Genomic DNA, 25,319 nt, shown 5'->3' on the forward strand with positions numbered 1-25,319 from the left:
TAAAGAATGGGCACGATGTACTAAAGTCTTAAGAGTTCCAGCCGTTTGAATAGGATAGTGATGAGATTCAGCGTGGATATAATGGCCTGTATGAGTCTTCTTCCAAAAAACCTGAAAAATGTAGGCTACCATTTGGCTGACGACGAATTAGAAGACCTAAAAAGGTTAATTGTTTATTTATTTAAAAAGAACCTGCTGTAATTCAGAGAATGAGCCATTCCAAATATCATCTGCATATCTGTACTAGTGTGTGGATCTAGATGAAATGTTATCAAAAATATGTTGTTTGAAGTGTTCAATGAAGAAGTAATTAAATGGTTGTTATTCTTCAATGATTTCAGCACTTCAGAGAAAGTGAGATTAGGATTCAAAGGCTTGGCACTAAAAAGAATTTTTGCACATTAGAAACGAATCCGGTTAGCTGTTTTTTGGAATAAGGACTGAAGACTCTTCTATCTATACTATGAAAAACAGTTCATAAGAGTAGTAGTGTAGCTAGAGCTTTTGCTACCCCTATCAATACACCAAAAATACTACAAAAAGTCAAAATGACATATAAGAAAATAAATTAAAACAATATGTTTATTTTTGAAGTAAAACTTTAATTCCAACATTCTAAAATGTTATTTTTCTTGCTTTTCCATTAGCAAAATTGTCGATGACATTGTCATTAAACGCAAAGTGCCACCTCAGGTGGACTGCCCCCCCCCCCCCACAAACCATGGCTATGCCACTGCATAAGGGAGACCGGGAAACCTTATTGGGAGAAACAATGAAATCATTTGAAAAAGAGTTCATCCTCAGATAATGGATTGCCAGAAATACCGATGATGAGTCTATCCATATCGGACTGGTCCTAAGGTGGCTTTATAAGTGAATTAAACATCATCATCATCATCAAATTCCTGCCATGTACCCTCAAGGGGTGTACAGGATATGACAGTACTACATGAAAAAATTACATCATTACTAACTTCCTATCTACAATTTTCCTCCAAATCAGTCTGTTACTTGTCAAGACTCCAACATTATCAGATCTTATATTTCTATCGTCTTAGGCACTTTGTACCGTATCAATCCACCTATATCTTGGTGTTCCTCTGGGTCGTTTTCCTGCCAACCTGGCAGAGAAAACTTGTTTTGCTAATCTTTCCTTGCCCATTCTGTTTAAATGACCATACCACCTGAGATTAGCTCTGCTAACGCATTCCTGGATGCTGACAATGTCAAGTTCTTTCCTAATATCCTCATTTTTAATATGATATTGCCATTGATGCCATCTGTTCATGCCTCTAATCTTTCTCAGGACTCTCATATCTGCGGTCTCTAGTCTTTGGTCAAGTGTTTTACTTCTGACCCAGCTCTCAGATCCATAAGTTAAAACTGGTTTGAACACTGTCTTGTATATAGCTAATTTAGTGTTCCGACTAATTTCTCTCTTATTCCATATGAATTTATTCAATTGACTTCCCACCATACCAGCTTTGCTGATTCTGTTGTCTATTTCTATATTTAATTTACCATCTTCAGTAAAAATCGTGCCTAAGTAGCTGAAATGTTTTACTTGTTCCACAGGTTCTCCATTCACAACACAGTTGACATTTTCAATGATTCTGCCTATTTTCATTGTCTTTGTCTTTTTATTGCTGACCTTCATACCATATCTATTACAACAGCTATTCAATTTAGCCAAAGAATCTTGCAAATTTGTAGCGGATTTATTTAGAAGTATAACATAATCCACATAAAGCAAAGAGCTGACATTAACATCTCCAATTTTATTATCAGGTTTAATACCACTTTCCTTCATAATGTGATCCATATAGATAATGAAAATTAAACATGTACTTCAAATTATCACAAGAAACATTAAAAACATGTAGGTAAGAAGTTGAAATGCATAAAACAGTATTGAAAATTTCAGACACTAATAAAGATTTTGAAACTTTCTTGATAGAATCAATTTCTCTACTTAAGATGGCTAAGGATTTTTTAGCTTTGTAAACTTGATAATTTTAACACATTATGAAAATTACGGATACAACTACAGTGTTAGAGTACAACGTTAGTATAATATAAACCAAAATATACACTCAACATTTTGCCCTTCACATCAAGGTCATCTTCTGGAGTATACGTATATATACAAAGTCATTAGCTGCACTACAATCTAACATGGCATGCTAAAGTTACTGATCAACCGTTAAAACTATTTGCCTGACCTCTTGTGCTAAAAAAAAAAATAAAAAACTCACTATATCAAAGCTAGAGTCCTGTTATTATCATTATCTATTAGGTTATAACGTTAAATTAAGCTGGCAAGTAACATGTTCATACAGAAAATAAAATTACTTATTATTTTTATGGCTATTTTTCCTGAATTCGTTCAGGAGTACCCCTTTTTTAATTGTCATTGGCTTTTTACTCAAGAATTCTTGGGGCATTACAGATGTATTTTAGAAACAAATATATGCAGAATAATAGAAGAAAATTCGCACATACTTTTTTTGGATGTTGTTGGCTGTCTTCTTCCTGCGATGTGCATACTTCTGCTGTTATGGTGTTAAAAGGGAAGGGGATTTTGAAAAAAGTGGTGGTGGTAGTGGGTTTGAGGCAATGTGGGAGAATTAATTTGGAAAAAAACCCGTTTTTTTTATATAACATATACATATATTATTATTTTTAAGGGTATTTTTTTGGAGGGGGGAAGAGATGAAAGAGAGGGCTGAAAATATAATTTTTATTTATTTATTTTTTTGAGGAGGGATTTATGGGAAAAGGGGGTCAGGGAGACAGTTAACGGGGTTGTATCCCCAAAATACGTACCAAACAAAAACATCATTATCGAAATCCAAGCAAAACTAGAAAATGACCCAAACAAAGAAACAACATTCCAGAAAATAAACAACATCATAAATAGCAAAATAACAGTAAAACTCAACATTACTCCCAAATTACACAAAGCCCTGTTATCATTAAAAATGAACCAGAATATAATGATCACAAAAGGAGACAAAGAGGATACAGTAGTCATCATAAACCAAATGGATTACCACAACAAAATACCAGCTATCTTAAACTACCAACACATCTACCAAAAAACTCAAAATGTTTATTATTATCATTCTATTATATTATTTCTATTAAATCCTTGTCGATTGCTAATTTGCAAAATATTTACTTTGTTTTACTTTTCCTTTTATCTATCTACTTCCTTACCTAACATTATTTCTCCCCCCCTCCTTTCTGCTGTTAGTTAGATCTCGTGTTGTAAGTCTAACTAATGTAACAGTCCCTGAGCAATCGCACAATGTCAATTAAGAAATTTATTTATCTTAACGACTGCACCACTTAATTGACTTTTTTATGTTTGAAAGTCAGGGTGAGAAGATGACAAAATTAATTTAACACTTGTATACAAATTCTTTATATGCAAGTCGTGGCTCGTTACTATATTCTATTCCCGCAGGCTCGTTAATATTTTCGGGATAGTGCATTGGCTAGGGAAGGAGAACCAGGTAATTAAAAACAAAAACATGTTTATTAGCAAACTAAAGGACATGATACAAAGCACATAAACGTTAAGAAAAGATTAACTTAATCAAAAGCACTATGACACACACATTTACTTGCCATCTGAGCAACAAAAACTATAGTGCTTTCACTATCAGAAAATAACTTAATTACTTAATCAAATAACATAATCAAAAGCACTTTAACACTGTAGTGCTTTCACTATCAGAAAAACCTATTGTGCCTTGATATAAAAGTGTCTTCTATGACACAACTTGGCTTACAAGCATGCATAAATATTCCATGAGGGATTACATTAACTTTCTTCCAACACATTCAATACTTAACTGACACTAATTCAGACACTATCACAAATAGCTTATGAATTAGACTTACTTAACAATACATGTTCTTCTCTTATTTAAATTCAATCTAACCGCCAGTTAACAAGTAACCTCTCTCAATCCTTTACAATTTCGAGGTGCATACACATAACATACACAACAAATTTATGGCTTACTTGCTAACAATCTCGAGAGGAAAGTCCGATATACATTCCGTTATATACATTGGAACTGGAACGTCCTTCGTCCGGTCACACTGGGGTTCTGCCATAGCTACTGGGAGCCTAGAGCGAGCTGGCAGTGGTGAACATCGGGCGACGACAGTGGGAAAACGAACCTCCTGAGTTTCGGGAAGGAATCCCGTAGATCCAAGGACCTAAAAGACTGTGATATCACCTACACAGGTTCTACTATCAGGTCTTTATGGGCAAGACTACAAGAACACTTCCGTGACTCTAACATCCCTATTCCAGAACATGTAAACACTAAAAAATGCAACATCAAAAAGAAAAATAGAATACAAAGTACAGGGAAAACAGAAATAGCAGTTCATGCCCTTGAACAGAAACATACCCCACAAATAGACAAGGCCATAATAATAACCAGACAAGACAACGAAACAATGCTTAGAATATATCGGAAACAATAGCCATAAAATGTGACAAAACTCGATCAACGTCCACCAACCCTACATAATCTCTGAGTGTTGGAAGCTCCATAACATAAAAATTAGGTCACAACATCGACCAATAGGCAATAACACAAGCTGACGTGATATAGCACCCACTTCCCCCATGAGTTCCGACGACGATGCACAGTTGAAACAGCTTGCACCCCGTTAACCCTCTCTCCCTGGCCCCCTTTTCCCATAAACCTTTCCCCTTCCTCAAAAAATGTATGTTACATAAAAAAAAAAACCCAGTTTTTTCCAAATAAATTCTGCCACATCGCCTCAACACCCCCCCCCCCCACTTTTCCCCAAACCCCCTTCCCTTTTAACACCCGAAAGCTGAAGTATGCACATCACAGAAAGAAGACAGCCAACAACATCCAAAAAAAGGTATGTGCAAATTTTCTTCCTCTATTATTCTGCATATATTTGTCTCTAAAATACATTTGTAATATGCTAAGAATTTTTGAGTAAAAAGCCAATGACATTAAAAAAGGGGCACTCTTAAATGAAAGCAGGCAAAATAGCTGTAAAAAATAAATTTTTAAGACGAGTAACATGGGAATTTTCCCAGAAATATCTAAAATTACTTATATAAGTATACATATAAATTGCAAATGGTATGGACAGTCGCCAACAAAAAATGAAAAATTGCTTAGAGTCCTAAAGTCTGGAAAAGTAAGTGGGCTGAATGTGTGCCATCCAAATTCTTGGGATTTTTAAGCCCCCATTATTATTAAGATTAGGGAGGTTAATCAAAATTTCACAGGCTTCTTTAAATTTCAGTTCATACCAAGTTTTTGTATGATGTAAAGAACAAATACTTTTCCAATCAATTCGACGTAGGGGGTTCAACATCATCTTTTTCTTACGAATCTCTTGCTTAATTATCACACACCCATTTTATTCCTCCTCTATTTATTCTTTGAACTCTAGGGACACATTCTGATATTGCATCATTTAAGTATTTTTTAAACACTTCTCATGCACTGTCAATATCCTTCCCATCCACTAACTGATACATGGCACAGAACCCAGAATACCCCCCCCCCTCAGGTGGTAATAATTTTCTGCTTTGTAGTTCAGCATGTAACCTTTCTTAATGGAACATTCATAAACTTAGCCACTTTCCAAGTGAGTACCACAGGATCAATGCCACCAACCAGAGGCAGAATAGTTACGCCTTTAACTGAAACCTCTGTGACACTCTAATCAGATTTAATGCTCTTTGACCTTGAGTTCCTTATATCACATGATGCTTGAGGAAGTTTTTTCGCAAATGCTCAATAAATTTAGTTTCGTTCTTCTCATGCAATTTCATAGCTACCCAATCAGTGTTCAGATAAAGTCCCCCATTAAGATTACTCTTTTTTGCACCCATCGTATTTATTTGGAGATGCATTTCTTCATTAGTAACTGATCCACCAGGTCTGTAACAACATCTCGCTATGTATTTGATCCTGTTACTCCACCTCACAGCAGATGGCTTCAAGCTCTCTGCCACATGAAAAATAATTTTTACTAGTATTGTAGTCATACGTCTCAACTCTAACTGAATTCAAGATATTTGATATCACTAGCAGCACGCATCCTCCTCCTTGCCTCTCCTGTTTATCTTTCTTAAAAATGTTGTACTCTGCACTCAATACCAATTAATATGTCTGCTTCTAATAGCCAAATCACTTATACCTACAACATGAGTTCCAATATATTAACCATGGCAACAAACTTTGCTCCTTTGTTTCTGATACTGCTAGCTTTTGTGTACAATAATAAATTACCTGCATGCTCTTTTTCATACACTTGTCTCTGTGGTGTGCACATGACACAGTTCGACAACTAGTGTCAGGTCTCTGTTCTTATCTAGTTCCTTACTTATTCAGGCATTGTTACACAGTTGGTAGTTCCAAACTGGACAAATACAGAATTGTTCCCTCTTCATAATGATTTCCATAATAATAACCATTCATTTAATCATTAACACAGTTACCTAACAATGTCGTTCTTACACAGATTCTTGCAATTCCTTCCATCAGAATTCATTTTACATGACTCTCTGTGTTAGGTCTTATATCAATTAATCATTTTTCAAGACTCCTGATGCCAAACTTCATAGTGAAAAGAATTATAAAAATGGAAGAAAGCTTACTTAAAAAACTTTATTAACATAGAATTTTTGCTTAAGTATTATAGGCCTTGTCTCTACAAGATCACAGAATAGCTATTAAACAATAACAGATAATTATTTTCTAATATAATATATATATATATATGTGTGTGTGTATATATGTACATATATATTTTTTAAAAATTAATAATTATTATACTGACTAAGAACACCGAGAAAAGTAAGAAAACTTTAATATAGCTCCAAAACCAAAACACAACCAGCTTCAGTTTCCAGGAGTTAATAGAGTTGTCTGCAACTGTGGTAAACCTTATTATGGACAGACTGATAAGTCTATTTCACTACGTCTTGAGGAACACCAGCATGACATCTCTTACAAAAGAATCCGTGCAAGCGCACTCTCCAGTCATGTTATTTTCTCCGCTAACTCTAATCTAGAAGGGCTTCAACACCAGATAGATTGGAATCTTACGACCAATATCCATAAATGCAGTGACGAATTTGAGAGACATATTGTAGAATCAAAAGAAATAGTTCTAGACCCATCACACACAAACAACAATTTAAGCTACGGTTTGCCTGATGTCCACAGCGCAGTGATCGAGTTCTGGCACTCTCGAATCAGTTGCCACTCATGTTAGTTCTGCCATGTGGACACCAGTTCAAATATGACTTGTTATTCTCATCTTCTCATCTTCTTTATACCCTCTTTTACCTCGCGGTGTCGAGGACTTGTTATTCCTATTTTGTTAATTTGAGAAGTCCATGTTTTTTACCTTGTTATTTTCCAGTTTTTTGTTATTATTTACACCGAAGAAGTCGGTGTTCTGACAAAACTAGTAGTGTTATATCAAAGTTTTCTTACCTTTCTTGGTGTTCTTAGTCAGTATAATTACTAATTTTTAAAATGTTCTACAAGCTGAGTCAATACTAGTCACTACACACACACACACACACACACACACACAGACAAAATAAAGTTAGAAAAGATTAGCAGATTTAAAAATTACTATCTCTCACAAAGGGAAGACCATTATAGATTTTAAGTTAAGAAATTTTTGCACATTTCTTTATAAAAATGTTCTATGAGGAAACTGCTTTTATGAAGGACTCTTGTCTTGTTCCAATTATATCTAAGTTTAGTTGATAGCATCTATGTATGTATTTATATATTTTTTTTAATAAGTATGGAAATTATTGACCATTTTTGATGTCTTACATTAGCTATTCAGGTGGCATTTATTGAATTGTCTCTTACTGTTTAAGTGCCATTCTGTGATCTTGTAGTGACAGTGCCTATGATATTTAGGCAAAAATTCTACATTAATAAAGTATTTTTACATGCATTTTCCTCTGATTTTATAATTCTTTTCATCATTCCAACTTGCAATATTTCATTACTGAAACAAATATATTGCTAGATTAATGAGTATTGGGAGAGAGTAAGAGAGTAATTTATTAAATTATAATTGTATACCTAATAAACCGTATTATCATATTATGGTATATATAATAAATTGTATACCTAAGGTAAGGAGGATTAATCAGATAGAGGGGTGCTTAAGGGTCAAAGCTGTATAACCGAGAGGAGACCTCCACATAGCCTTTAAAGCAGTGGTTCCCAAAGTGGGCGGTTTGATTACTTAAGGGGGCGCTAAGAGGCAAGCAGGCAGGAGGGGGACACTGAAGATGTGCTGCAAAATGCTGAAATGTGCAATAATTAATTGCGGCTGTTTGATTATTATTATTATGGTTATTTTCAAGACTTTTTTTGTTGTTTTCCAAGACATATACTGTTTCCAAGACATTTTTCAAGTTTTTTGTTGGTAATTTCTGAAGTGGTCCTTTTTTATCTTAATAGTATTGAGTGTGTTATAATGTATTTTCCCATATTCTTATTTAATGAACAAAAATGTGAAGCGTTTAGCTATGTAAATACTGTGTCACAGCTTGGCAAATTATAGGTTCTGTTATATTGGGAGGATATAAAGATAAAGATTATTTATAAAAACTGCTTTCAAATATGTATGTACACTTATTTCTGCATGTTCCAGAATAGAAATGGCAGATGCAGATACGCCAAAGAAGAAATGTAGGCAGTATAGCTTTGAATACCTAAAATATGGATGCATACCAGCACCAACAAACCAGCAGCTGCCAATATGTCAATTTGTGAAAGGGTCTAATCAAACGAGGCCATGAAGCCTTCCAAAATAATTGAACATTTGAAGAAGGTACATCCTGACACGGCAAGTAGATCAAGGATTTACTTTTGTTGGAAGTTCCAGATTAGATAATAAATCCATTTTCCGATACTGAGGTAGTGGGAGCCATGGAGAAAAAACTAATTGAGCTGCAAAATGACTTTGAGCCGATGCCAAAATTTAAGAAATCTTATGAAGAGTTTTGGTTGTAGAAAGAGATCTCTGCTCTTTCTGCAAAGAGATTTCAAAGCCGAATAGAGAAACTACAAGAGTTTCATGCCGAATATAGAAACTATAAAAGTTTCAGCGGATCCAAGGGTAAGCAAACCTTTCATGACAGGAGCAACTCGTAGTAAAGATGGAGTAAGCTCTGATCACTATTCTTAGTATTTCCCATAATATAAAACACATCTCCTAGTGGACATGCATGATGTTATGCATGTCCACTAGGAAATGTCTTTTACATTATGGGAAATACTAAGGATAGTGATCAGTATTACTCTACTTTTACTATCAGTTGCTCCTGTCGTGAAAGGTTTGCTTACGCTTTGATCCACCGAAACTTTTATAGTTTCTATATTCGGTATGAAACTTTTGTACTTTCACAGAAACTCTTGTAGTTTCTCTATTCGGCTCTGAAATAATGTTGGATTCAATATCCACTTAATTTGAATAAGACTCCAGATAACTCAACATGGAGATTTAAGACTACTGCTAAGTTATATTAAACCAGACATAAGATAACTATGTCTCCATGAAGTCCATCACTCCATGAAGCCCATCCATCACATTAAGGATTTTCAAAACATTCAAGTCAATAGCTGCTATTGAATAGCCTTATAATACAATGCTTTATTAGATTTTAATGTAAAGTTGCAATTAAAGTTAAAATTTTTTTTTTTTTGGATTTAAAATAAATTTAAATTATAAATCAATATTTGTTTTTAAAATGTTATTACCGTTTCTGTGGGTTGTGTGAATCGCTTTTCTGAATGTAGGGTGGATTCAGGTATGACACGGGAGCACTGACGATGAGTTTATGGATTAGAGGGGGGGCAGTGGCCCGAAAAAGTTTGGGAACCACTGCTTTAAAGGAATGAGGAGAACCGACCAGGGCTTCTGAATGTCCAATCCTCACCTTCTCGTGGTACACCCTGTTGGGTATCTACTTTGATACCGAACGAACGAGGATGGGCGCTGGCAATTTGGGATTTAGCCGACCAAATTGTATTCTTATTGGTTAAACCAAAATAAAAAATAATGGTACAACATGACAAAATTTCATGCCGGCTGAGGCGTCTCCCGGTTAAACAAGGACCCCCGTTGTTTTTGCCAGGGAACCAGGGCAAACAGCGAAAAGTCAGCTACTGCAACAAATCTGAAAGCACACCGCAACTCAACAACATCAGAGTTAAAGATCGGTACTATCAACATATGAAGCCTGAATGGGAAAGAAATGTAGCTAGCTGAGGAATTAGATAAGTACCAGATCAACATAATAGGGGTGACTGAAACAAAAAGGGCAAAAACTGGTGAGATCTTCCTGAGCAATAAATACAAAATCTTATATTTCGGCAATGACAATCAAGGAAAAGAAGGAGTAGCCATAGTATTCAACACAAAATACAAGGCTTATCTTCTTGAATGGCAGGCAGCCTCAAGTAGAGTAATGTGGGCAAATATGAGAATGGTGAACTGGACAATGAGACTTATTTGTGCCTATGGTCCAACGAAGATTCTACTAAGGTAGAAGTGGAGGAATTTTTTGAGGCTTTAGTCTCATTGACTATGTTATTGTTGATAGTGATGTTTTCTCCCTGGTGCAGGACACCAGAGTGTACAGAGGATTTGAAATTGGAAGTGATCACTATTTAGTCTTGAGCAGGATAAAATTAAATTTCATATTGAAAAGAATAACAGGTAAGAAAGTTTTAAAGCGAATAAAAGTTGAGCAGTTCTAAGATGTGAACTGTAGACTAAAATACACAAAGATTATTGAAGAAAAAATGCAAGAGTTTGAGAACAGCAACCAAACCTTGGAGATTCAGTGGCAAGCCTTGAAGAAAACCCTGATTGATTCAGCTAGAGAGGCATGTGGTGAAGTTGTCTGCAAGGATAGAAAAATTAGAACTCCATGGTGGACACATGAAATTAAAGAGGCAATGAAAGAAAAGAAGAAAGCATATCAAAAGTTCTTGGTAAATAAGTCACCTTGTACTCTTAGAGAATACAGAGACAAATATAAGAAAGCTAAACACTGTGTAAAACTAGCTAGACAAAAGTCATGGGAGGACTTTGGCAAGAATATAGAAAATAAATATCAAGAAGGCGGCAAAATATTCTGGAGGTTGTTGAAGAAGCTTAGGAATGGAGGAAAGAGTGCTGTAAAAGGAGTTAGAGATGATAAAGGTGACATGAAAACGGGAGAAAAAGATATCCTTGAAGTATGGAGTAATTACTTTGAAAAATTTCTAAATGAAACAAGCAGTGATGACAGCACAAAACACTCAACAGGCATACAGTCAGGAATACATATCCATACATGAAGTAGAAAAAAAGCCATCAAAGGCAAGAAATGTGGAAAGGCACCTGTGGAACAAGAACAGCAGGAGTAGATGATATTCGACCAGAAATGCTGAAGTATTGTGTCTTACAGTGGCTGCACTGCATAGTTCAGAATGCCTGGACAGATGGACGAATTCCAGATGACTGGAGTAAGCTCTCATAGTACTCATATATAAAAAGGGAAATAAAACTGAATGTGAGAATTACAGAGGTATATCCCAACTGAGTGTTCCTGGTAAGATATATGCAAGTATACTTGAGAAACGGTTGAGAAGAATTGTGGAAGAAAAGCTTGGTGAAGAACAAGCTGGATTCAGGCCAAATAGAGGCTGTCAGGATCAGATCTTCACTTTACGACAAATAGTGGAGAAATCATGGGAATATAACAAAGATCTGTATTTAAGTTTTGTCGATTTGGAAAAGGCATATGACAAGGTGCCAAGAGAGAAGCTATTCAATACATTACAGTTATATGGTGTCAATGGGGCATTGTATCAAGCAATAGTTGGTCTTTATTTGAGTTGTGAGTCAGCAGTTAAAATTGAAGGAAATTCAGGAAGACGGTTTAATGTTAAATCTGGTGTGAGACAAGGATGTACGTTATCCCCTCTGTTATTCATTATCTATATGGATCACATTATGAAGGAAAGTGGTATTAAACATGATATCAAAATTGGAGATGTTAATGTCAGTTCTTTGCTTTATGCACACGATGTTATACTTCTAAATAAATCTGCTACAAGTCTGCAAGATTCTCTAACTAAATTGAATAACTATTGTAATAGATATGGTATGAAGGTCAGCAATAAAAAGGCAAAGACAGTGAAAATAGGCAGAATCATTGAAAATGTCAACTGTGTTGTGAATGGAGAACCTGTGGAACAAGTAAAACATTTCAGCTACTTAGGCATGATTTTTAGTGAAGATGGTAAATTAAATATGGAAATAGACAACAGAATCAACAAAGCTGGTATGGTAGGAAGTCAATCGAATAAATTCATATGGAATAAGAGAGAAATTAATCAGAACACTTAATTAGCTGTATACAAGACAGTGTTCAAACCAGTTTTAACTTATGGATCTGAGAGCTGGGTCAGAGAAAAATTTATCAACTAGCAAAATGTAGAAATAAAGCAGCAAAGGAAGACATCTTACATGTGAGGCAGATGAAAGACGCTGAAGGAAGAGTATTATGGAGGGATGTGGACATAAGAAACAGATGGAAAATATACTTTGAGGGACTTTTGAATGAGGAAAATGCAAGGACTCACAGAGAAGATGGGCAGCCTTCTGAGGGGATGGTGCAGAACATCATTACAGTGGAAGTGATGGAAGCAATGAAGAGGATGAGGAATGGAAAATCAGTGGGCCCCGACAGAATTCCAGTGGAGGCATGGAAGGCACTGGTGGGGGAAAGAGGGAATTGACCTGCTGTGGGACCTGGTCATGAAAGTTTGCCAACAGGAAAATATACCCGAGGAATGGAGGGAGAGTACTCTTGTCCCCATCTACATCTTTGCAGTAGCATTTGATCTGGCAATTGTGAACTTGTTTTTCTACAAGAGGGAAGAACATTTGATAACACTTACGAGTGGTACAACAGTTCACAAATTGACTACATTTTGACTAGAAGAAAACATCTTAAGGTTGTGACGAATTGTAAAGTAATTCCAACAGATCAAGTAGGACAGCAACACCGACTGCTGTGCACAGATTTTAAAATAAGATTGAAGATAAGAACCTCTGGATGTCATGGGATCAAGACAATTAAGTGGTTTCACTTAAAAGAGGAGAGTGTGAGGAATCGTTTTAGGGGGAGGGTGTTAGAGAGGATTTCAGATGGATTGGAAAGTGTACAAGATTGGTGGAAACATAATTCAAAAGTAATCCTGAGCTGTGCAATTGAGGTGCTTGGAGAGACATCTGGAAAGATTAGAGAGCAGAAGGAGGGTTGGTGGTGGAATAATAATGTACAAGTGGCAGTGACAGCTAAGAGGAAGGCAAAGCAGAAGTGGGATGAGTCAAGAGTGGAAGAGGACAGACAGGTGTACAGAGAGAGAAAGCAAGAAGCCAAGAGAGTTGTGGTACAGGCAAAGGCCATGGCATATCAAGATCTGTATGATCAATTAGAAGCAAAGGACATCTTACATGTGAGGCAGATCAAAGATGCTGTAAGAAGAGTATTATGGAGGGATGTGGACATAAGAAACAGATGGAAAATATACTTTGAGGGACTTTTGAATGAGGAAAATGCAAGGACTCACAGAGAAGATGGGCAGCCTTCTGAGGTTATGGTGCAGAACATCATTACAGTGGAAGTGACGGAGGCCATGAAGAGGATGAGGAATGGAAAATCAGTGGGCCCCGACAGAATTCCAGTGGAGGCATGGAAGGCACTGGTGGAGGGAAAGAGGGAATTGACCTGCTGTGGGACCTGTTCATGAAAGTTTGCCAACAAGAAAATATACTCGAGGAATGGAGGGAGAGTACTCTTGTCCCCATCTATAAGGGTATAGGGATGCACAAGACTGTAAAAATTACAGAGGAAAAAAGTTGATGTCCCACACAATGAAAAACCTAGAAAGGGTTCTTGATGGTAGATTGAGGAAGGAGGTGGAGATTGCAAAGGAACAATTTGGCTTCATGCCTTGTAGATCAACAACAGATGCTATCTTTGGGTTACAGCAGATGATGGAACAGTATCGAGAGAAACAATGGGAGCTACATCTGGCATTTATTGATCTGGAGAAAGCATACGATAGAGTGCCAAGGCAAGAAGTCTGGAGGTGTCTGAGGGAGAAGAAGGTTCCGGAGAAATATGTGAGGTTGGTGCGGGAAATGTACAGAAATGTGAAGACAAGTGTTCGGACCTGTCTGGGACAGACAGAAAGTTTTCAAGTAACAGTTGGCTTGCATCAAGGGTCAGCATTAAGCCCGTTTTTGTTTAATATTGTGATGGAGGTGGTAACAGAGGATGTGAGAGAAGATGTGCCTTGGACAATGTTGTATGAAGATGACATCTTGCTGTGTGCAGATTCAAGAGAAGAAGCAGGAACTATACTGGAAAGATGGAGAAAAGTACTGGATGAGAGAGGTATGAGACTGAGCAGAAGTAAGACAGAGTATATATGTTGCACAGTGGGCAGCAGACAGGAGACAGATCTGGAGCTGGAAGGAAATGTCATCAGGAAGGTGAGAGACTTTAGATACTTAGGTTCAACAGTGGAAGAAGATGGAGGAGCTGAGAAGGAAGTGGGATGCAGGATACAAGCAGGAACTGGAGGGAGATGGCTGGAGTGTTATGCGATAAGAGGGTGCCGATCAATCTGAAAAGCAAAATCTATAGGACAGTAGTGAGGCTAGCTATGACGTATGCTATAGAAACTGTGGCCCTGAGGAAAAATAACATCAGCGGAATGGAAGTAGCAGAGATGAGAATGCTCAGGTGGATGTGCGGTGTGACCAGAAAGGATCGTCTGAGAAATGACTATGTCAGGGGAACGGTGAAAGTTACGAACTTAGGAGTGAAAATACAGGAGGCAAGGTTGAAATGGTTTGGTCATGTGATGAGGAGGGAGGACGAATATGTGGGAAGAAGGATCATGCAGATGGATGTCCAAGGAAGGTGGAAGCATGGGCGGCCAAAGAAGAGATGGAGGGAGCTGGTAGAAGAGGACTTAAGGATGTGGTGACAGCCCAAGACAGGAAGGTGTGGAGGAGACTCATTATCAACAGTGACCCCACTTAAGTGGGAGAAGCTGCAGAAGAAGAAGAAGATCTGAGAGCTGGGTCATAAGTAAAACACTTGACCAAAGACTAGAGACCGCAGACATGAGAATCCTGAGAAAGATTAGAGGCATGAACAGATGGCATCGATGGCAATATCATATTAAAAACGAGAATATTAGGAAAGAACTTGACATTGTTAGCATCCAGGAATGCGTTAGCAGAGCTAATCTCAGGTGGTATGGTGACTTAAACAGAATGGGCGAGGAAAGATTAGCAAAACAAGTGTTCTCTCCCAAGTTGGCAGGAAAACGACCCAGAGGAAGATCAAGATATAGGTGGATTGATACGGTACAATGTGACTTAGGCGTTAGAAATATAAGATCTGGTAATGTTGGTGTCTTGACAAGTAACAGACTGATTTGTAGGAAAATTGTAGATAGGAAGTTAGTAATGATGTAAATTTTTCATGTAGTACTATCATATCCTGTACACCCCTTGAGGGTACATGGCAAGAATTTGATGATGATGATGATAAAAGACTACTTTAGTAAAAAATTATAATTACTGTATGCTAAAATTGAAGCAATATTTGTTTTGTTTTCTACAACTTGCATATCAGTTTAAAAGGATTTATTTGTTATTCAGTTAATAAAAATAACAATCTTTTTTCATTTTTAAATATTTTTATTATCCTAAATTTTTTGTAATAAACAAATTAAATTGAAAACTTTTATAAATAGACCTCAAACAACGCGGTTTTGCATAGCGGGGATGCTTATTGGAAACAATTAACTGTGCTATACAAAGGTATTCCTGTATATATATATCCCCCCCATCTAATGGAATGAGTGAAAAAATAACTTGCTATTATCAATATCAAAAATTATGGAACCAATTCCCTGATGAATTGGTTGCATAATTTGTAACCCTAGTTGTAAGAAGGAATAACACATGTTTATCATTTTCATCATCTTTGTCATTACATTCCTTTATTTTCGCTTTAATCCTTTCCAAGGTAATGATGAGGCCACCAATTAATAGTCAAATTCTACGGTGCTTGGAGATATCCGAAAATAATAAATGATTACCCATATGAATTCCACCACTGTCAATCAACAGGGGGGGGGGGGGTCTTCTTGCTTATGCATTTACCTTCATATAAATGGCAGAGAAAAGTTTGGGGAAAGTCAAATGGCAACTTTTGATACTTGACGGTATTCCATCAAGTGTAGCATAAAAGCCAATTCTGATCACACAGTTTATCTTCTGATTTTTGGAACTGAAATTCCAACTTTCTTGAATAATAAATAACCATATTTTAACTCATATACAGTTTTTTTTATTTATGCCAGATGTATTTCCTCGACATGTTTTTTCTAATATGGCTAATAGCATCTTCAGGAGTTGCTTAACATAAGTAAAAAAAAAAAAAAAAAAGACAAAAACAAAAGTTTTCCAACAGCTCCTAATATCGACAAATTGAAAAGATTGGAATGTTGTATACACCTTGATGTTTATATGATAGAGGAATAAAGAGAAATACTCTTTAGAGGAAAGTAGAAAGCTTCATGTGCAGTCTCTACATTGTTGTGTAAACTCTGTATGTAACTGTTGGCATAGGAAAAGTCTTAATGTCACCCATGATAATAAATGACTTCCAAATGTCAAAATCATTCCTTGATTTCTATTTAGTGTGCTTTTTGAACAAATTACCTCAGAGGACTCCTTGAATAACCAGTCGAAGTAATTCTCTTTTAAGTAGAGCATCAAGTTTGCTTCTCCCCCCTCCTTCCCTTTGGTTTTCAAGTAGGCAATATTGCCTACTTGAAACATCTCTCAGTTTGATCTACGTACATCGTTCTACAAGGAACAGAATCTTGTATATACCCTGATGTTTATAAGATAGAACTTTTCTTTAGAGGAATGTAGAAAGCTTCATAAGGTGTTGATTGGTTTGAAAGCTGTTCTGATGTTAACTGTCTTTGTTATTTTTCCTGATGCATTGCCAATGTACGGTACGGATATCTCTGTAGTTAATTTCTGGGTTATCATGGGATGGCTCATCAGAAAATAAGTTTCTTTAGTACCTTTTGGAGTAGACATTTTGAAGGAACTGATTAAGTAGGATTTGAAGTTCTTGTTTTCATCATTTTTTAGTATGTTTAAAGCTCTATTTTACAAGGTTTTAATTATAACTAATTTTTGGTGAGGGTGATGGAATGAGCTTGCTTGTAGGTAGCTGACTGAGTGGGTTTCTTTTCTGTAGCCTTCTAATGATTCCAGTGATATTTTTGTTGATAAGGATGTCTAGGAATGGTAATTTTTCATTCTTTTCCACTTCTAATGTGAATTTTATTTTTAGATTTCGATTATTCAGTTCAATTATTATTAAGCAACCTCTTGAAGATGCTGTTAGTCACATAGCAAAACATGTCGAAAAAGACATCTAGTATAAATAAAAAGCGTATACAAGTTATAACATGGTTATTTATTATTCAAGCAAATTTACTCATAGCGAATCGCATACAAATGCCAACTACAAGTAATAACTATAAATTTGTCAGCTCTATTCTTACTCTGCCAAGCCATCTGCAGTTTGACTCACTCAAAGATTTCCCTGACCACTAACCTACTTGAGCATTACACATGATAATAGATAAATCCTTATCCTCATTTTGCAACCAATGCTGGAATAAATTATAAGGCTCTGTTCTTTCACCTAAAATATCTGTATTATAATAATGATGATGACTTTCTTGTGAGTTTATTGACTACAGATCCAATCTATACTTTAACCTGATGACAGTGCACTTGCACAAATCAGCAAAACTTATAAAATATGTACTTCAAAGTAATAACAGTCAAAGCTTTCAACATAAGATATCCCTCTGTGGAATAGCATGAACTTCCAATCTTACTTGGCATTCATGAAAATAGATTTTCTCTTTTTGCTTCAGAGGTTACTTTATCTCTGAACAACTATCACTGTATGTCACAAATCTGTGTAACTAGTAAATACCATTCGCACATTTGAATGTTGTCCCTAAGAGTTCCTTAAAAATTTTGGCTTAGTACAGAAGAGTAATTAAACTGATTAATGACCTGCCTCTTGCAAAATTGACTCCATCGATGTTCAGATTCTGCAGTACACATTTATCTATTTCTATGACCACCGTTATTCAAAACTGGCATTAGTAATTTGTCAGCTCTATTCTTACTCTGCTAAGTCATCTGCAGTTTGACTCACTCAAAGATTCCCCCACCCACCACCACCAAGTATATTCTGTCCTATCTTTTGAAAAAACTTCCTTATGTATTTTCAGTATAAAACATAACATGCAGGTTTTCAAGTCTAATATTAACAAGTTTTTTCATTTTTAATTCTCTGCCTGTTGATTCATGGTAACGTTTCTGCTACTTATAAATCCATTAGTTTGCCTGAATGATGACAACATCAGACATGAAAGGAAGTTTTGGAATGAGATATAAATTTGATATTACGTTACTTGATTTTTTTCTAACATACGGGAAGAGAAATAATATAAAATTTAGGAAGCATTTTACTTACCTCGCTCATTTTCTGCCATTTCATTACTGCGACGGTGACTATGAGATCCTGTCTCCAGAGAATCCCTTGTGTAGTACTCTGACTCCTTCTCAGAAGAATGATGTTGACTAATCCTTTCATTCTTTTCACTTTGATAAGAACTATACTCATCTCTTCTCTCCCGTCTCTCATCTTTGATAACTGGTGCCTTTTCCAAGCCATCTGCTTTCAGCTGCAGTCTCTCTTCCCTTCTTGAAGGACTACTGCTTAAAGGATATGTAGAACTTTTATCATCTTTGTGTTTCTCAGATTTGATTTTTTCAACATCTCTATCAGATCCATTTTGCTCAGGTTCTCTCATACTTTTGCTAAGGATATAAAATAAACTCTATTTATAATTTTAGAATCCGAAAGTGTAGAAGACATGACCAATAATAAATCACTGAACTAAAATTATTACTACTCTTTTATTACAAAAAATAAAATTAAAAATATGGTAAAACATTAACATCACAGTTTAAATCAATACATAATTAATGTAAGCATGCAATATCAGGGAGGAATGGATTTATTTATTTATTTATTTTTGTTTAATCACACAAGGACATCATGGTCATGATGCTCCAAAACACATGTAATAAAAAAAACGGTATATATATATATATATATATATATATCGGTCTAAAATTTATATATAAAAATAATAATGATAATAATAAATGAAACATTTCTTAGAAGTACACAGGCTAAGAAATAAGTAAAAAAGGCATAAACACCTAAAAATAAGTGCAGAAAAATAAATGTAAAAGATGGGTATAAAACAGATATAAAAACTTATTAAATTCATAAAATGAACATAAAAATCAGGTTTTTAAAAGTATATTTATAATAAGTACATAATTTATATGAGATCGTAAAGATTAATAATCTGTAAAAATTTAAAAATGAGGATAACACTCTGAGTCTGATAAAATCTGCTCACTGTAGGGCTCAGACAGTTTATCAAAGTGCCTAAAATAATGACTGCGCTCATTGGCAAAATGAAGGACACGACTAAAATATGAATGATGGATAGTCTGGTACCACAAAATTCACATGTAGGCATATCATCACCCCTCAATAGGAAGGAATGTGGTGCCCAGGAAGGACAACTTCATCTGTTCAAACCCTCCACATACTTGAATGCTAGAATTTGATTTCAGGCATGATTTGGTACAGCTTATTATTGGTCTCCCTATTCCAAGATGAATGCCACTGGAATAGAAGCTTTTGTCTGATAATTTGCCAGTAATCTGTGTATGGTACAGACATAACATGCAGTTATGTCTGTACCATACACATACACATATGGTGGAGGTTTGAGAAACAAGGTGCCACAGCTATAGTATCTGCAACTTCATTTCCCTTAATCCCAACATGGCTTAGAATCCAACAAACAGAAGTGTACACCTAAGTGTAAATCTTTTTATTGCTTGAAACCTTTGTCAGTCTGAACAGATTATGCACCTTTGGTAGTGATGCAATCTGATTTATTTTAGGGAAAGCTCTATTCCATAACGTTGCTACACTCTAGTAGGATTTGTGCAGATATAATGCTATATGGAAAGAAAAGACAGCAGAAAATCTGCCAGGCCCTGCGATTTTGAATCATCTGTGTAGACAGGCACAAAATCCGAGTATTCAATTCTATGAGCTTTGAAAAGCTGCTGTTAGTCAATAAGAAAGGTAGAAAATTTAAGGTAGTTATGAATATATATCAGTATAAAAGTGTGTTTGGCGCCATCTGGGTTATGATGTCTACAGCAATCTCTACAAATTGTAGGAGAGTTTTCATCCTTAAAAAAAAAAAAAAAAGGTTTTATGGCAGTGTGTCTAGTATTTTGCAGATTCTCTAATTATGGACGAATAATAATTGGCCACATAGCGTGTGTGTGTGTGTGTGTGTGTGTGTGTGTGTGTGCGGGGGGGGGGGGTCTGATAGGGATTTTATTTTCGTTGTGTATAACAAGGACAGCTGTTGACATTAAAATGACAAAGGTGGTTTGGTTGCCTTGACATACAGACTAAGAATAGGTGACATGCAAAATGCTCCTGTTGCAATTCTGATGGCGAACTGGGTCTAATCATTTCTGAGTTTTTGATTAATTAAGTTTTGATCCCATCAGTGCCCTATACCAGTGTCTCTCAAAGTGTTGTGTCACACGTACCCCGGTGGTACGTGGCAATTTTCAGCTATGCACCATTAATGCATGGAATCCTTATTAAGAAAAAATAATTATTTTAAATGTATATATTTCTCAATAAATTATATATTATGTTTGAATTTTTCTACTCAAATTGTGATAACTGCTTCATTTGAATAGTTTGCAAATTTGCAGACGATCACTCGTGAATCTTCATTCAGCTTTGTATATGAATGTATACAAAGCTGAATATACTGCACATCCACAACAATGCGAAGAGGCGTATACGATAGCGACCGATAGAAAAGTAATTATATGAATCATTAGATGTAATTAATATAATTAAACAGATATTAATCAATGGTCTTCGTTATTTAATCATATTACAAATTTGTTGTAGTTAAAACAACGATTAGTAGGGTTGCACTATTTTTACAGTGATATAATTGCTTTAATAATGTCGGAAGTTATAATATCTATAAAAAATATAAGTTTTTCAGCTTTCAAATTTTTAAGCATGATCATGGGTTAAAAGACTGGATTTATAAAACACACAAAAGAGAGCAATATAGCAGATGCAAGTAGCTGTAAGCAACAAGAAAACGTTGACATTGTATCTGGATCAAATGAAATTGATAAAGGTGTGTCATCTGACATCTCTAAAGAACCAACTAGGAAGAAGATGAAAAAACTTCTTAAGTATGATATGAATTACTTGAAATGTAAATTTTGATGGATGGGAAATGAAAAGGAACCCATTCTATTATGTGTCATTTGTGGTGAAACTTTAAAAATGAAAGCATGAAGCCATCTAATTTAAATTGCCATTTTGAATTGAAACATAATGAATACAAGGACAAACCTGTAGAATTTTTTCAAAATAAACCAAAAAATTTAAAAGAATCTCAAATATACGTAAGTGTCATTATTATGCATTTCAGGTCGATGAATCCACTGACATTACAAATTTTGCAAATCTTCTAGTATTTGTTAAGTACGAAAAAAATCAAAAACTTCATGACGACCTTTTATTTTGCCAACCCTTGCCAGAATATACAACCGGAGAAGAAATAATCAACAATATAAATACATTTATGCACCAAAACAAGCTTGATCGGAAAGGTTGTGCTGGAATAAGCACAGACAGAGCGAAATCCATGGGAGGATCTAAGCTGTTGCACAAGATACAAAGTCGACACACTGCTGTGTACACAGGGAAACTTCAGCTACACATATGATGTCCACAGACCTAAGAAAAGTTCTGGATGAAGCTGTAAAAATCAAATTATATTAGAGGCTGTCCTCTCAATGCCAGACTTTTCTCTCAACTTTGCAAAGAAATGGGAAGTAATCATACACAATTTCTTTTCCATTTTTATTTGAACTTCGGAATGAACTACAAATTTTTCTTGATGAAAATTTTGAATTGAAAAAACATTTATATAACTGGAAATGGCTCAGTCAATTAGCATACCTAGCAGATATATTTACTGTATTAAATAATCTTAATTTGTTTATACAAGGCAAGGAAATTTCTATATTTCATGTCCAAGATAAAGTGAATGCCACATTGGCAAAGATGAAGTTATGGCAAAAGCAGGTTGGTAATGGAGAATTTGATGCATTTCCATCTCTTTATGAATTGCTCACAGTTCAAATGAAGAAACTGATGATGATGATGTGAAAATTACTAACATGCAGCATTTACAAAGCTTACAAATGAATCTAGAAAATTATATCCCTGTATTGGACATTAATATTGAGTGGATAAGATACCAACAAATCTATGCCAAAGGGTCTGTTGCCAATAGAAGAACAACAACTTTTAGAACTAGCTTCTGACGTTTCCTTAAAAAAAAAAAAAAAAATACGAGAATATGTTATCATCATTTTGGCTACAAATACAGACTGAATTTCCTGAATTAACAGATAAAGCTCTAAGGTTCATTTTTCCATTTCCAAGTTCATATCTGTGCAAAGTTGGATTTTTGGCCCTTGTAAATATTAAGACGAAGAAGAGGAACTGCATTATAGATGTCAAACCACATCTGAGATTGTAATTAACAACTATAGAGCCATTTGCTGAACTTTTATCCTATCATAAGTAATTTTATTCCTCTCATTGATGATAAATTATTTAAATTAAGTAAAAATTTATAGTATCTTTATAAAATTTTGTTGTATTAAAAGTAAATAATTTTTTTTTTTGTTTACATGTACATCTAAATTCAAATAAAATAGACAATTACAATGAAATATACTTTCTTTAATTTTTATTTATTTATTACTTATTATTTTGATAAGGGGGTACACAGATATCTGAAGTTTGAGAAACACTTCCTTATACAAACAAAGCAAAGAACATTTGGGAGCACCCCAATAGGTAAAAGACAGTTTGCATAGAATGTTCATTGCTTTATGGCACTTGTCTCATAGCTGATGTACATGAGGGAAGAAACTGAGTTAGCTGTCAAATATGAATGCCAAGAACTTGGATTCTGGTGCAATTGCCATTAACGTTTGTCCTAGTCAAAGTTCCGGGTTAGGACAAAGACCATGTCTGAGGCAAAAGTGTACATAAATTGTCTTCTGTTGTAAAAATCTGAACCCATTTGCTAGTGTGAATGCTATTGACACCAGTCGCAGAGTTCTTTGGAACCAAACAAAACTTCTTCACTCCAGCAAGTTCAAATCTGATGATCTTTTCCTTGAAACATGTGAAATACTAAGAATTCATCTGAATCTGAACCAATCAGACTCCAGCCAATATCTAAGTTTTGGGAAGTGATTAATATTAATCATTCATAAATTTATTAATTATAATCAATAATCATTTGAAATAATTTTTATCTATGCAACTTACAATTGTTCCATTGAACTCTAATATCATATACTTCAGCTGCAACTGAAACACAAGCTAATATATGCATAATTTATGACTCATCATTTTGATTCATTTTTTACATGTAGTCAGCTAACTCCCTGATGATGTCCACATAATGTTGGATGCAATGTACTGGAGTTTTTGAATAAATTCTATATAATTTTTGTTACATGTGCAAGTGGTGAAAATTATTTTAATTTTTATAATAAATTCAGTTTAGTCCTTAATCCAAGTGTAAGCAAACAAAGTTTGCGCCTGAAAATATCTTCAGGACTGGGGGGTAAGGTAGTGCAACACCAGGAAACTCCGAGCAAAGGTGGACCAAGCTCTCATCACTCCTTGTCTCAGTATCTCCCATAATGCAAAGCACATCTCTTTACGGACATGTATACTGCTATGCATTAAGGGAAGGGCCACTACCCAGACCGATCCACCTTTGCTCGGAGTTTCCCAGTGTTGCACTACCTTACCCCAGTCCTGAAAATATTTTCAGGTGCAAACTTAGTTTGCTCACACTTGTATAAAGGATTAAACTAAATTTATTATAGTCTAACCAAGTGAAAAATAAACTTACAATTATTTAAATTTTTCTATTGTTGGATTTTTGTGCAGCATGACCAGAGCTTTTTTTGTGGAAAAAAGATGCTGGTACTCACCATGAAGATGTTATTACAGCAACTTACACACTTTTAACATATCCTCCGATATACTCCTGTCGTCTCGCTTTGTCAGCATGCTTTGTGCACTGCACTCTACTTATGATTGTAAATCTTTTTTCTTAATGACATTAACTGTTCTTTGCGAGATTCTCCAAAATGACTGATTTTACCATTTGCCCAGTCTGCTGAAATTTTCATTCCCATGTGTTTATCGACGGCAAGACTTCCAACATCACGACACACTTTACAGTCCAACATTTTATTCTTGACATACAGCCAGTCATTTCTCTCGCAGAAGTCATTTTTCTGCAAAAATGTCCACCATTTGGGCCAATCATTATCAGAATCTGCTTCCTTTTGACCACGTGGATCTTTCGTGATACTCTTCACCAAGTGTATTTTTAGTGGTAGTTTTCTGTTTTACAGGATCACAAGTAGATTCAACAATTTCTGCTTCTTCAGCCTTCCTTTTTTTTACTCATTGGCATAAAGTAACTACTTATTTTACTCATGCTGAACAATGATTGCACTAATTTGACTTAGATTAATTCAAAACTCACGTGAACACCTGCCTGTTGCAGAGTGAATATAGAACTCAAACTGATATTGGAAGCAATCGGAAGTGAACACAACTTCCTGTTTCCGGCTGCGTACCAACCTATGAAACAGGAAAGCAGGATACCAACTTATGAGTAATCAAAACTGAAAATTCGATTCGTGAACACAGTGCCATCTGCCGGAATATTTATAATACATTTTGCTGTCAATAAATCACAAATTTTTAAAAACTTAAATAAAAAGGAGCCGGTACTGCATACCATTGCGTACCACCAGAAAAAAAGCCCTGAGCAGGAGGACCATCTTTGGCATGTTCTCAGGAGTGAGTCCATATT

At 35.4% G+C, this 25,319-nt stretch overlaps 1 protein-coding gene across 1 annotated transcript in view; it reads right to left on the reverse strand.

The window, feature by feature from the left end:
- Positions 1–25,319, reverse strand: part of tho2 (THO complex subunit 2-like protein) — a 779,097-nt gene that overhangs the window by 182,976 nt on the left and 570,802 nt on the right. Inside the window, exon 34 of the mRNA XM_090391861.1 lies at positions 18,722–19,068. Coding sequence (XP_090247987.1) covers positions 18,722–19,068 — 347 coding nt within the window. The remainder of the gene's footprint in view (positions 1–18,721; positions 19,069–25,319) is intronic.

Source organism: Typopeltis vanoorti, chromosome 4 (assembly GCF_054136105.1).
Source record: "Typopeltis vanoorti isolate ZY-2024b chromosome 4, IOZ_Tvanoo_1.0, whole genome shotgun sequence".
Classification (NCBI taxonomy): domain Eukaryota; kingdom Metazoa; phylum Arthropoda; class Arachnida; order Uropygi; family Thelyphonidae; genus Typopeltis; species Typopeltis vanoorti.